Source organism: Pinus tabuliformis, chromosome 4_1 (assembly GCF_031772625.1).
Source record: "Pinus tabuliformis cultivar Carrire ecotype Pingquan chromosome 4_1, CPIR1, whole genome shotgun sequence".
Lineage (NCBI taxonomy): Eukaryota > Viridiplantae > Streptophyta > Pinopsida > Pinales > Pinaceae > Pinus > Pinus tabuliformis.
The window spans coordinates 237,854,597-237,868,889 of record NC_142303.1 but is presented as its reverse complement, the minus strand read 5'-3'; the positions used below and the strand labels follow the sequence as shown (position 1 = coordinate 237,868,889).

General features: G+C 34.9%; 1 protein-coding gene across 1 annotated transcript; it reads left to right on the top strand.

Moving 5' to 3' along the window:
* Positions 1 to 4,004: 4,004 nt before the first annotated feature.
* Positions 4,005 to 6,668, top strand: LOC149175135 (pectinesterase-like). Its single transcript, XM_089422773.1, has 2 exons — positions 4,005 to 5,056; positions 5,819 to 6,668. Exons 1-2 carry the CDS (start codon positions 4,042 to 4,044, stop codon positions 6,502 to 6,504), a joined length of 1,701 nt encoding a protein of 566 aa, XP_089278899.1. The 5' UTR covers positions 4,005 to 4,041; the 3' UTR covers positions 6,505 to 6,668.
* The last annotated feature ends 7,625 nt before the right edge of the window (positions 6,669 to 14,293 follow it).

Genomic DNA, 14,293 nt, shown 5'->3' with positions numbered 1-14,293 from the left:
AAATAATTTTGCTAGTGTGAAATAACTTTTCTTCCCTTCTTCTCACATTCCTTTCTGATTTGTATATTATATAAATGTTTTATTATGAGCACATAGATATTAATTCATATGAACTTCACTTTCATGTGCCACATGATCTGTAAAAAACACATTAACGAGCATTAACGATTTACTTATTAGCATTAGAAGATTCTACTATACCTTTCTTCCAAAGTGATCTAGGAAGTTTTTTATTTGTATAGTGTATAAATGTTTTATTATGAGCACATACATATTAATTCACATGAATTTCACTTTCATGTGCCACATGATGTGTAAAAAACACATTAATGAGCATTAATGATTTATTATTAGCATTAAAAGACTCTACTATCTCTTTTTTCAAATTAATTTAGGAAGTATATGAGGGGTGTCATGATAGAAATTATTTATCTAACATGAACATGTCACGGTCGTTTTGGTCAAGTGATTAAGGCATGTACCTTCTAAATACATGGGGTTTCCCGCCAAAATTTGAATCTCTCATGGAGTGTTTTCATGCTTTTGAATAGTTCTGATCAGTAATGACACAATTATATTAAATATTCATTTACTATATATATATATATATATATATATATATATATTATCGCATTAAAGGCATTGGTAAAAGGCGTCAGTAACCTTTGAACTCCCCAGTAGACATTTTGGGAAATCACAATTCTTGGAATATAAGCTAAGTTCATAAAACATAATTCTTAGTGTCACTTCTGTGCTAGAGATTATTGTTTTCCGTAGGTTGATTAAGTAATATTGTTAAAATGCTTCCACATCATAATTCTCATTACCACAAAGTTCTTATGGGGGTCTATCATTTCTTTTTCAATGTTTTACATTGCAAAATTCAAGAAAAGGAAAAAGCTAAATGATAGGAAATATATATTTTCCTTCTTGTCCCATTGTATCTTTTATTATAGAATGCATTTTATTTAACACATATTCATTAACAATTTTTTAATTATATATTTATTTTTATTTCTTTTAATTATACCATTTCGCTCCTTTGTGGTCATGTACTCTGCTAAAGTTTCAACAAAAGTATAAACAAGTAAATAACTTTAAATCTTGCTCTTGAAATACAATAGTGATGATATATGGCCCACTTTGCATCAAGAGAGAGGGAGAGTGGAGATGGGAGGTCCCCTTCATGTAAAGGGCCAAACATCTATACATACTATAGGGTTTTGGAGTGAGCATTAGTGACAATTACCATAGATTCTAACTAACTCAAGAATTCATGCAAACAAACATTTGGTTGCCCTAATGCTGAGATAAATTTAAGGCCATGAACATGTTGATTGAGATTGTATTCAAAAAATTTCCCTCTTATTAGTGCCACTCCCATGATTAAGAGATACAGAGAATTATTGACATAATATATAAGATCATGTCACCTATTTTTGAGAAATTATAAGAAAAAATGTGTAATAGAGGTGATCCATTAACATCCATAGTCAAATACCCATTCCAAGTGGCTAATTGATGGGCCAATTAGACGATATCATCTTAGAAAAATTGTGCAATGACATGTAAAATAATTTGGAGGAGGAAGTGTTAAAATTTTTCTTGATGATTTGATGCACTTGTGAATGATTGTAGGTGAAGGGGAAGATGGGTCATTGCAACTCCATATGTAAGATTTTGATTTACTACAAGTTGTGAATTTTTGGGTATGGAATTTGAAGGATCTCTTATTCCACAATAAAATCTCGTTTAACATGAATATTGAACATACAGTTGAGAACCTTCTTATGACATACCACGTAATTGGGGAGAAGCACAAGGTTGTTCAAAGATTAGGTACTATTAGAATGCCATCTTTTCTTATTGACGTTTTCTATCTTGATTGGCATAATTGCAATGTTTAGCTTGAGTGAAATTTGTTGAAGGGTTTCATGGCATATGTTACACATGAATATTTCTAAGCAATGTTGCACAATTTACTCCAACTGGGGGAAGGATAGAGCTTGGAGTAAAGTGTAAAGAGATTGTGGAGATTGCAACCACTGATTTATGACACTAGTCATGCTTCCAACTAGCAGCGCCATTGCAAATTTTGCAACACTCTTTGATGTTTCCTAATAATGGTGTTGGCATGAAACATAAAGTTGCCAAAATTATGCTTACTATGAAGGAATTTTCCATAGGTAAGCTAATAATAAAGGAACATGCAAAGAATTCTTGAAGCATTTCATTTGCCAAAGTAATAAGCTTTAATAGATTTTAGTATTACACATGGAAAGTTTGTGATTATATTATCCATGAAGATCATCCGCAATGCCCTATCTCTAGCTTTTAGTTTCATGATGCATTACCAAGTTTTAATGAAATACTACAATTTCAGGAACCTTTTTGCAGAATCAGTGAAAGTGGTTTGATTCGTACTCATTAACATGAGGGCAAGATTTGAACCATGGATATTTTGGTTTGGGATTGAACATGGAAAATCATTTTGCTTAATGAGTGGGTGGTTTCATTGGAGTAAAGTCTATAAATGGCAAGATAAGGCTTTCTGTTTTCCGATTCCATATCCATAGTTACAGAGGAAAAAATGTTGCAGGAGTAGATGTTTCTAAAATCAATACAATAGATTGGAAATCAACATGCAATTTCAAGGATGAACTCAACCATTCATCTCATATCAAGTCGAGAGTTCATATATATTCTGCCTCTATTTCAAATTCTATTGTATATATATTCCTAGGGTCAAAATAACCCAGCCAAAAACACTATTGACATACCTTTTGGCGCAAATACAAGTAAAATAATCACATATAACATCTATATGAAATCTATCATTTGCCAAACTTGAAACACAAAATATAATAAAATAATCATATATAAGATGGATATGAAATTTATCGTTTGTGGAACATGAAATACAAAATATATTTTTGATCTCTGACTTTTGTGATCCATAATGATATTTGAAATGAACCTCACTGGTAAGTTCGAAATATTGGTCCTAAATATGAATGTCATTTGTAAGCTCAAAATATTAAGCATAACATTATTTGAAGTGATTAATGCGAAAACAAATCTCAAAGAAAATATATTTTCAAATACAAGATATATGTGAAAATAAGAAAAAAGCACAAAATATCTTTTTGTAGTTTTGTGTAAGCACCAAACTACTATTACTTAATTTATTTCCATTACTTAGATCTTCGTATCTTTGAAAATGCTTATGGCAAGGTAGGATCAAAGACTAACATGTGAGCCAGTATCTACCGGTAGTGATCGCCAATTCCGCGTTCTTTGACTTTTCATTATCGTTCCCGGATGTTTCGGTGGCCCCTTTCGTGGGTGGGTTAAAACGGTGGTCAACATGTTATTATAAAAGTATTTGGTGAAAAATGGTAGGCTAATGTCGCTTTAGAGAGTGCTTTGGGGAACGCCAGATTTCAAAGTAGGTTGGCGACTACTTGCACAGATACCCTTTCCCTTCCCTGCATTTTCATGTCTGGTTTTGGCAATTTCTGCCTTCTAAAACATGTACTGAATTGAATTCGTTAGGCACGAAATTTCTATTGGCCATGCCGCGTTAAAAGATCAACTTATGAGTGTACGACCTCAAAGGAGCTAGAATAGCGTTAAAAGAAATCAACTGGATGAGGTGGAAGATACTCCCCACAGGCTGCAAGTTACGTCCATCAACTTGCGTCTGGCGCGTGGAGGGACCTGTGTGGAGGCCATAGATATGGTCACAATCTTCTACGTTAAGAGCAAATATTCTGTCGCGTGCAGGGGCAATTTCTGTCCCTTGGAGGGGCCCTCTCTGGAGGCCATGGATGTGGCCGTGGAAGACCACACAGCCGCCTCACTGGATATGGTATCGGTAATCGATCTGTGCAGTGATCCGGAGTTGGTGAAAGTGGTATAGGTTATTTGTTCCAACATCACCTCCTCCTCATATATATATATATATATGTTTTGTGAGAGAGAGACTACAGTTTGTTGATACATTACATTGCAGTTAAAAGAAAAGTACTGCATTCTGCAATGGCTTTTAGATTTAGGTTGAAGGCTTTGGTTTTCTTTATCATATGTCTCAGGTTTGTCCAGATTGAAAGCGATGAACTGCCTCATCGAGGTTCTCTAAAATCTGCTTGCGACGTGACATTGGATCCGAAATTCTGTGTTTCGACAATGTCGAGCCTGTTTACTGGATCACTGCAAGCAAATTCCATAGATGTCGGCAGGATGGCTCTCAGGCTGGGCATTACCGAAGGACAAAAAGTGTTTCAAATAATTTCTCATGTGCCACGTTCGGCATTCCAAGGAAGGCAACTGGATGCTATTGAAGATTGCATGCAGTTGTACGATCTAACGTTGGACGGCCTGAGTAAATCCTTGTCGAATGTTACTGCCAATTCTTTGAAGTGGAGGCAGGCAGTTGACATTCAGACTTGGCTTAGTGCAGCTCTTACTAATCAGGCCACCTGCCTCCAAAGTCTTGAGGAGGCTAGCGGAAGCCTGCAAAATATTTTGACTAAGTGGGTGCTTAATATGTCGCGAGTTGTGAGCAATGCTTTGGCTCTTGTCAAAAACATTTCTGTCGTTGGTAAAGATTCCAAGAGTCCTCCTGCGCACAGCCGACGCCTGTTATCCAATCCAACGAGTCATGATCAAGTTGATGTAGTCGATGATGATGAATTTCTTTCACATTATGGAGTCGTCAATGATGGATTCCCTTCATGGTTGTCCGCTTCAGACCGAAGGAGCCTTCTTCAAACCTCTGAAGAAGATGACGGTGCTTTAGACGAGAATTTCGTTACCGTGGCTCAGGACGGCAGTGGTAATTATACCACAATTACTGACGCACTCAATGCTGCTCCAAACAAAAGCTCAGATAGATATGTGATACATGTTACAGAGGGTGTCTACCAGGAATACATTGAGGTGCCCAAATACAAAACAAATATTATGTTGGTGGGAGATGGTATAAACTCCACTGTGATCACTGGAAATAGGAGCGTTGTGGATGGATGGACAACATTTCGCTCTGCAACAGTCGGTAAGTTGTTTTACTCGTTTCTCTGGTTATGTTTTTAGTTCTTCCTTTGTCGCGATGAAGGCCTCGTGTGAGGTTGAGGTATTGCTAATTTTGACAAATCTGTTATGTACATATTGCATGAATCCAACAAATCCCTGCTTATATTTCCTCGTTTTCTGTTCTGACTATTTTTTATTAATCACTCTGAGAATTACCTGGCTTATGTTCAATAACATCATGGACATCCTTGCAGATACCCAGAATAATTCAGAATCTGACTGCCTAGAGAGGTCAATTGTGGATTTCAGATTCTGGGATATTTTTAGAATTTGGGATATTCTTAGAATTTTATAGTCTGGAAAGGTCAAACAATTGACCTCTCTCAGATTCCAGAATATTTTCCGAGGTCATAATTGTTTAACGAGGTCTTTTCCTAAAAATTGTCTAAACACTTAAAGCTAGATAAGTTGGGTATTTATATGTAGATTGCAGATTCGATGAATATCCTAGAATTTGATAGGCACGCTAGGGGTCAAACAATTAACCTATCCTCAACTTCAAATTCTCAAATTCTAAAATATTCCCATAATCCGTTGAAAGTTAGGAATTTTTGAATTTGTGTATCATGGAATTAAGAAGGATATGCCACTTTTGTAAACATTCTTAGTGTAGCTTCTTCTTTATTTATTACAACTTCGCTGTCTTCATCAATTACTATACAGACCCTTTGGCTGGAGTTTTCTTTTATGGTCGCGCTCATTTGTGAAATATTTGTGATCGCAGCTGTCGTGGGGCAAGGCTTTATCGCTCGGGATATCACTTTCGAGAACACTGCGGGACCAGAGAAGCATCAGGCTGTCGCCCTCCGAGTTGGTTCGGATCTATCAGCATTCTACCGCTGCAGCTTTAAAGGCTACCAAGATACTCTCTACGCACACTCTCTTCGACAGTTCTACAGGGAATGCAACATTTATGGCACAGTTGATTTTATCTTTGGCAACGCTGCAGTCGTGTTTCAAAACTGCAATCTATTGGCTAGAAAACCGATGGATAGCCAAAAGAATTGTTTTACGGCTCAAGGAAGAGATGATCCAAATCAAAACACTGGAATCTCTATTCAAAAGTGCAACGTCTCTGCTGCGCCTGATCTCGCTCCGGTGAATAGCTCTTTCCAAACATTCTTGGGAAGGCCATGGAAAAATTACTCTCGTACGGTTTATATCGAATCATATATAGATGATGTCGTCGATCCTGCGGGTTGGCTGGAATGGTCGGGGGACTTTGCTTTGACGACGCTCTATTACGGCGAATATATGAATTCGGGACCCGGAGCAGGAACTACAGAGCGAGTTCAATGGCCTGGATATCACACCATGAATATTTCTGATGCTCAAAATTTCACAGTGGCTAATTTCATTTCTGGTGATGCATGGATAGAAGACGTGCCCTTTGATGCAGCCTTAGATTAACAAGAATGACAATATCCTGTTGTATTCGTCACTAATTCCTGAGCATTCGAATTATCTCCGTTCATTGTTTCTTAATTTCAAGTGTAGCATTCTTTAGAATTATTTATTGATTTCAATGTACCATTCTAGTGCGATGCAACCGTAAATAATAAGTTTCCTCGTAATGTTATGCATTTGTTTGATAAGTATTATTATAGGTAAGCGATGACTTTCGTACCAATTCATTAAAGTAAGCGGTGACTTTTACTTTTTATTTTAATCGACGGTCCAGATAAATCCTAGAAGGAATATGTCCATATCGAAGGAAGGTACATCTTTCGTCTAGTCGATATCGACGGCTGACGCGTTAAGGCACCCCCAAACAATCGCTTGGCTTTGTTTCCACGGATAACTAGTTAGGCTTCATTGTGCGTGCACCAATCACGTTACTATTCTGTTTGGTTAGCCCTTGTGTTTTCATAACATGCATGAGGTTAGTATTATCTGTATTCTGTGCTTTATTCGGTTTTTACAGGAAGGAAATTCAACTCTATTGGAGCATGTGAAGATGAATGGCAGATTGAAGAGCATAAGGAGGTGTTGGTGTGGATGACAAAAGATAAGGAGCACATCCGCTCAATAGGGTTTACAATTTCAGAGTGATTCTAAATTAGAGCACATTTATTTACTCCCACTCACATACAATGCCCTAAATAAACTGAAGTTTAACACATTTACTAGTGTTACACATTAAAATTTATAAATTTAGAGCATTTCATTTCATAAATGTGTAATTTTTACATTCAACGCTATATCTAGGGCATTCAACGCTGTGATATAGGGTGAATAAATTTACATTAACATAGCCCTAGGGAAAGTGTTTGTCCGATGCCCTAGATAAGTGAAAGTTCTGGAAGACACATTCGTTGAAGTTAATGTATTCATATTTTGATGGTGTTTTTAGAAAATTGCTATTGTTGTCTGATAAAAAAACAGCTAAAAAATCATTTAAATTTTCATATACAAGGTCATTCTTTTTCAGTATTACAATGAGAATCTAATTTAAATCGATCAGAATTTAATTTAAATTCATCCCTTTTTATTTTAGAATGAAAAATGGGCAGAATACTCATAGGGTCTTCCACGCATGGCAATTATGAAAGAAGTGCCTGGCCCAATAGGCTTCTTTTCTGCTATTTTAGAATGAAAAATTGCACACATCGGACACCCATACGGTCTTCAACGCATGGCAAGTATGAAAGAAGTGCCTCGCATAGTAGGTTTCTTTTCTCCTCCAATGTCGTTATGACTGTGCAAGGAGAAAGATATGATGGTTAGAATACTTTTTTTCTAACTTAAATCCTTCCAAAGTTTATATATTAACTTGTTTTTATCAATGATGTATAAGGCAAGCCTATTTATTTCATTGCCAATTTCTTGGATATGAATGCCCATAATGAATTACAGCATATACTTTCTGGCACTAATTTGGGAAGAAATATACAAAATTAACTAGTTAAGAAAATGGAATAAAAATAAAGTTAAATAATTAAATTAAAATTTTATGTATAAGGTTATTTTTTCAATATTATAATAAGAATTAAATCTAAATAGATCAAAATTTAATTTAAACAAGTTAAATTATATCTTTTTATACGAGGGGAAAATAATTTTTAAGTATGGTTTTTTTATTAGATTTATTTTATTATGTTAGATATATAAATTAAATTGTTGGTGATCATTTTTATCAATAAAAAACTTGTAATAAATTTGGCATTTCACGTAATAATATTTTTTTTATAAATGTCAATTATGCTATAATTTTATTTTAAATTATTATTACTATTAATACTATTAATTATAAAACAAAATAATAGATAAGTTATATATATATATATAAAGCATCTAAAAACATTTGTTATCATTTGTTATTATATTTCGAAATATATTAAAATAAAACAAAATAGATCTATAATGATTTTGTAAGTTTTATTTTTTTTGAATTTAATTAATTAATTAATTAATTTTTTATTTTTTATTTTTTTTCGAAGAAAAAATCGAACTTTTTATTAAAATAAAGAGTTACATAGTATATGCATTAAGCATTCAATTTGGTTGTGTGAAAGATGATCATGCAGCCCGCAGTATACAGCCTTGTCTAAAAGCATAAAAAGAAAGTGCTGCTCCTATTATCCGGAGTGCCGCCCAAAAAAGAACCCCAACTAACCTAAGTCTTCATGCGCTTCTTCTTCTCCACTTTTCGCCAACCATCCTTGTTGGGAGTGGAGTCAATAACGGCTAGCTGGTTTTCCATTGTATTCATTGGTTGCTCCTTATCTGAATCCGATCCTTCTGGACTGTGACTGCGTTTATTACCACTTATTTCCAGCTGGAGCTCTTGTTCCTTTTCCTCATTATTCTCCTTATCCTTATTTTCCTGAGCTTTATCCTTTGTTGTCTTTTGTTCTTCTTTCTTTGCTGTAGTTGACTTCTTATATGCAGCGTCTATGTTCTGCCATCCTTTCGGCTTCCTTTGTTGTTGCTTGCTCTTGTTGAGGCTTAGACATGCATTGTACAGATGACCTGTTTGTTGACATTCCCAGCATCTGAAAGCTGTATTCTCATAGTCCAAAGGTTGTTTCCACTGTCTATTATTGAAATTCAAGATGATGCTTTCAGGTAGTCCTTGGCTGAGATCTACCTTGACACATATTCTAGCAAAAGTAAATATTCCTTTTATATGTCTCTCCACGTATATCTTTACCATTCTCCCCAAGGTATTTCCAATTGCTATTAGTTCCTTTAAATGCCAAAAATGTAACGAAAGATTATGCATTCTAACCCATACTGGCATCCTTGATACCACCATAGTGTTGGCATCAAAATCAGGAAACCATGAGGTGATAAATAGTCCAGCACTGCCGCAGAACCATGGCCCTTGGTTGAGAACTGTTTCCTTTTCTTCTTCTGTGTGAAAACATACTATAAAAAACCCCTTAGGGTATAGGTAAATTTGGCAATTTTTTGTCCAAACCGAGTGGATCCATCGATACAATGCGTTAGTTCTAGGCCAAAAGCCATTAAATCTACAAATAACTGCATTTTTTTGTAGATCTGAGTATATATTATTTACCTCTGGTATTTTGATGGAGATAGATGGGCTCTCCGACATTTGATCTACAATGTACTGCCCCAGAGGTTCAGTGACAGTTGTGGGGTTTTTCCCTTTGCCCTTCACTACTTCCTTAAAAGACCCTTTGCTTTGCGAGCTAGTTCCAGCATTTTCGGCTCTTCCTCCTAATCTCATATTGAGAATGATTGTAGAGCCTAGCTTGATGTTGTATTCTTGCAGGGTTCTGCATTCCTGCAGTGATCTGCCCTTATTTAACAGGTGTTGTTCCTCAGCCGGGTAGCCAGTCTGATCGGTGATATTGTTCTTCAAAACTGAAACCATGTCGCTGTCATGAGTCCAGATCACAATTGTGTTTCCTTTTGGCGTCTTTACAAAAATTTGGAAACCGGACCTGGCTATCTAGGGTGGCTCGGTTCTTGTCAGTTCTTAGCCATCCAGCTCTGTATCCGAGAGGGATGTCCACGGCATAATTGTCTTCTCTGCCGAGATGTCAGCCATCCACATCTGCCCGGATGTGAACAGGGGAGCCTCAGTCCGCATTAAACCCGGTCCCAATCTCCCTCCCCATGCTTTAGCGTCAACCATACCTGTAAAAGAAATCCATATAGCGGCGATTCAGACTTCCCTTAGCAGACCGAAGGGGTGAAGAGGAAACATCAGCTGCATCTCTTTCCAAAAGGCATAGACATTGCTGCCTAGCCAGGCTGGAACACCCGCGCAGGATAACGCAGATACCCAGAACAAGGTAGGATCAAGTTGATTTGAAGCGAAACGCCAAGGGTTTTGAGGAATGGAGCCCAGATCCGTCGTGAGAAAGCCAACCTGCGCCAGAAAGGGAGATATTTCCTCCTGCCCCTGAATACTTTGATTCGATTCATGTGGTTCCTTTCCAGCAAAGGAATCGGGAAAAAACCAAACTGATGAGTCAAATTCTGAGATCCCAGCAGTCAAGCGCCAAGCAGATCCCGAACATAGCTGATCTCTGGGGACGGCGATGGCATAGAACGATCCTTCTGAAACCCTAGATACTCGAATACCCGCCATCGTTTCTCCTAAAAAATATTATTCATCTATTATTCAATTTCCCTACAATTACAACTAGGAAATTGGTATAAATTTAATCTTTTTGAATTTAATTTTTATGTTAAACAATTAAATATTTTTTTTTTTTCATAAAATAAAGGTGAGAATTATAATGTTTTAAGAAAAATAATTACTTACTATATAGAAGATGAAATATCATATCATTTCGATTAAGCAGAGTGGATGATTTATATTTTACGATTCTAAACAAGTGGACTATTTTCAAAGGAAATTGATATGAAAATATCTATAAACCCTGTGAATAATATTATATCGTAGGAATATGAACCTTTAGATTAATATTATAAACCCAAGGGATTAATATTAAAACCCGGGGGATTACAAACACAAGGGAATAACATTAATTGAAGGGCTTATATTCCTAGGGTTTAATATTAAGTAACAAGTTTATAATATTAATTGCAAGGTTTCATATTAATCCCTTGATTTTATAATCCCTTGGTTTCATAAATCTTAAGGTTAATATTAATCCTAGGGTTTAATGTTATCCCATTGTGTTTATAATCCCTTGGAATTTTAATATTAATCCCTTGATTTTATTTATCCTTTGGGTTTATAATATTAGTACTAGGGTTTATAAAATAATCTTATGGTTTAATGTTTATTTTAGGGTTTATAATATTTATCTTACAGTTTATATCCCTTGGATGTATAATATTAATCCCTTGGGTTTTTAGTTTTTTGGGTTTATAATATCAATCACTTGTCTTATTAATTTAAGGGTTCATATTTTTGTTGTATAATATTATTCATAGGGTTTATTATATTAATCCCAGGGCTTAATCCCTGGGTTTTTAATATTCATCCATTGGGTTTTCAATATTAATCCTAGGGTTTATTATTATTCTCTTGGGTTTATAACCCCTGTAGTTTATAATATTTATCCCTTAGGTTTATAAAATTAATCCTAGGGTTTAATGTATATTTTAGTGTTTATAATATTTACCTTATGGCTTATATACATTGGGTTTATAATATTAATCGCTTAGTTTTAATATTATTCCCTTGGGTTTATAATCCCTTCGGTTTTTAGTATTAATCCTTTGGGTTCATTAGTCCTTTTGGTTTATAATAGCAATCCCTTGGCTCTATTAATCTAAGAGTTCATATTCCTAGGGTGTAATATTATTCATAAGGTTTATAATGTTAATCTTAGGGTTTATTTGTCAAGGGGTTTACAATATTAATCCTACTGTTTATAAGATTAATATAAGAGTTTATAGCATTAATCCTAGGGTTTATTAGTCCCTTAATTTTATTAGCCCTTTCGGTTTGTAGTATTAACCGTAGGGTTTAATTTGTGGGTTTATTAATCCATTTGCTTTATAATAATAATCCTAAGGTATATCAAATTAATGTTGGAATTTCATATTTATTTTAGGGATTATAATATTTATCTTAGGGTTTATATTGTTTGGGTTTATAATATTGATCCCTGGGGTTTGTGACAACTATTGTCTCAATATGAAAATTAACCATTGTCAACCATGTTCAATCATGCTCAACCATGGTCCAATGTCACATTGTGTAAATGATTTTCTCAATATTAAAATCAGCAATGATCAATCATGGTCAATCGTAGTCATTTTTGGTGAGTCATGGTCAATAATTAGGGTTTAATGTGAATTTTAGGGTTTATGATATTTTTCTTAGGGTTTAAATCATTTGGGTTTATAGTATAAATCCCTTGGGTTTGTGACAAAGATGATATCAATATGAAAATCAACCATCCCTAACCATGGTTAGTTATGGTCATTCATGGTCCAACGTGACATCGGGACATATATTGTCTCTATATGAAAATCAACCATGGTCATGGATGCTCAACCATGGCCAATCATGATGAACTATGGTCAATCATGATGAACCATGTTTGATCATGGTTAGCCATGGTCAACCATGGTTGACCATCGTCTAACATCTCATTGTGACAAACATTATCTCGATATGAAAATCAACCATGGTTAGCCATGGTTAGCCATGGACAAGCACGATTGAACTTCACATTGTGACAAATATTGTCTTAATATGAAAATCAAGCATGGTCAATAATCATGATCACATTGTGAAAAAGATTGCGTCCTGGTCCAACATCACATTGTGGCAACGATGGTCATCCATGGTCCAACGCTGCATTATGACAAAGATCATCTCAATATGAAAATCAACCATGGTCAGCCATGTTTATTTTAAGGTTTATAATATTTATCTTAGAGTTTATATACCTTGGGTTTATTATATTAATCCCTTGGGTTTAATATTATTCCCCTGGGTTTATTCTTCCATTTGGTTTATAATATCAATATGTTGGGTTTATTATCTTAAGGGCTCATATTCTTAGGATGTAATATTATTCATAGGGTTTATAATACAAATCCTTGTATTTAATATAAATACCTTGGGTTTATAATCATGGTCAACTATGGTTCAATGTGACATTGTGATAGATTTTCTAATATCAAAATCAACCATGGTCTGACATAGCAATGTCACAAAGATTGTCTCGATATGACAATCAATCATGCTCAACCATGACCAACCACGGTCCAACATTTCTTTAAGACAAAGACTGTCTCAATATGAAAATGAACCATGGTCAACCATGATCAACCATGTTTATTTTAGGGTTTATAATATTTATCTTAGGGTTTACATACCTTTCCGTGTCAAATTACAACATCACAAGACAAAAACATTCAATAATCTTTCATCTCAATATATATATTCTCAATAGAAAAACCCTAACTAATTATGGTCCCACCATTAATGAGTAGCAAATAGCTTATGGACCTTATTTGATAAGGAAGACATGTTTATATTAAATAACTATCCACTAACTATATGATCGGACTTATTCAAAGAAGATAGTAGCATGCATTAATTGAATAACTTATAAGCACCCTAAACTGGGGAGGTGAGGGAAGGGCCCTAACATGCCCCACCCAAACCAACATATCATCTTCAAGGCTTGAGGCATCAAAATTGTTGTAAAATTGCTACTAGTTCTAGTGTGGCGTCCTTTAGATGTATTGCTTTCCACTATATTAATACCTCTCATATTGTGCATTGGCATGTGAATTAATAATATCTACTAACCAATACTAATTCTAGTTAGAGATAATAGCCACTTCTTCATTAAGTTTAGGTAGGATAAGTTGTGCCTTGTAAGTCAATTGAACTACCTTCTTAAGGCAAGGAACAAAAAACATTGAATTTATCTTGGAGTTGGTTTGAAGAGTTAGTTAGTAGACAACTTCTCCAATGTGTTAGATGATGTTATAGGGTCCATATAAATTTGGTGCAATTTTTTGGTGGTTTTTTCTTGAAGGTATCTTTATCTTATAATATTGAAGGTGAAGAAACACGATATCCTCTTCTAAAATAGAATCATCTAGATGATGTTCGTTCACTTGTTGCTTCATCCTACTTTTAGCTACAACTAAATTGTCCTTAAGTATGCATGTATTGTCTTCTCTAGTGGGAAGTATGTGATCCACTACATGAACCTTAAAAGTTCTTGGTAACTATAAATATACTAGTAAATGTTTCAAGCCATGATAGCTTCATATGATG

Excerpts from the sequence above, each read along its gene's own strand:
- LOC149175135 (XM_089422773.1), top strand. The coding sequence starts at position 4,042 with ATGGCTTTTAGATTTAGGTTGAAGGCTTTGGTTTTCTTTATCATATGT. Across the intron at positions 5,057-5,818 it reads ATTTCGCTCTGCAACAGTCG|CTGTCGTGGGGCAAGGCTTT; the intron begins GTAAGTTGTTTT and ends TTGTGATCGCAG.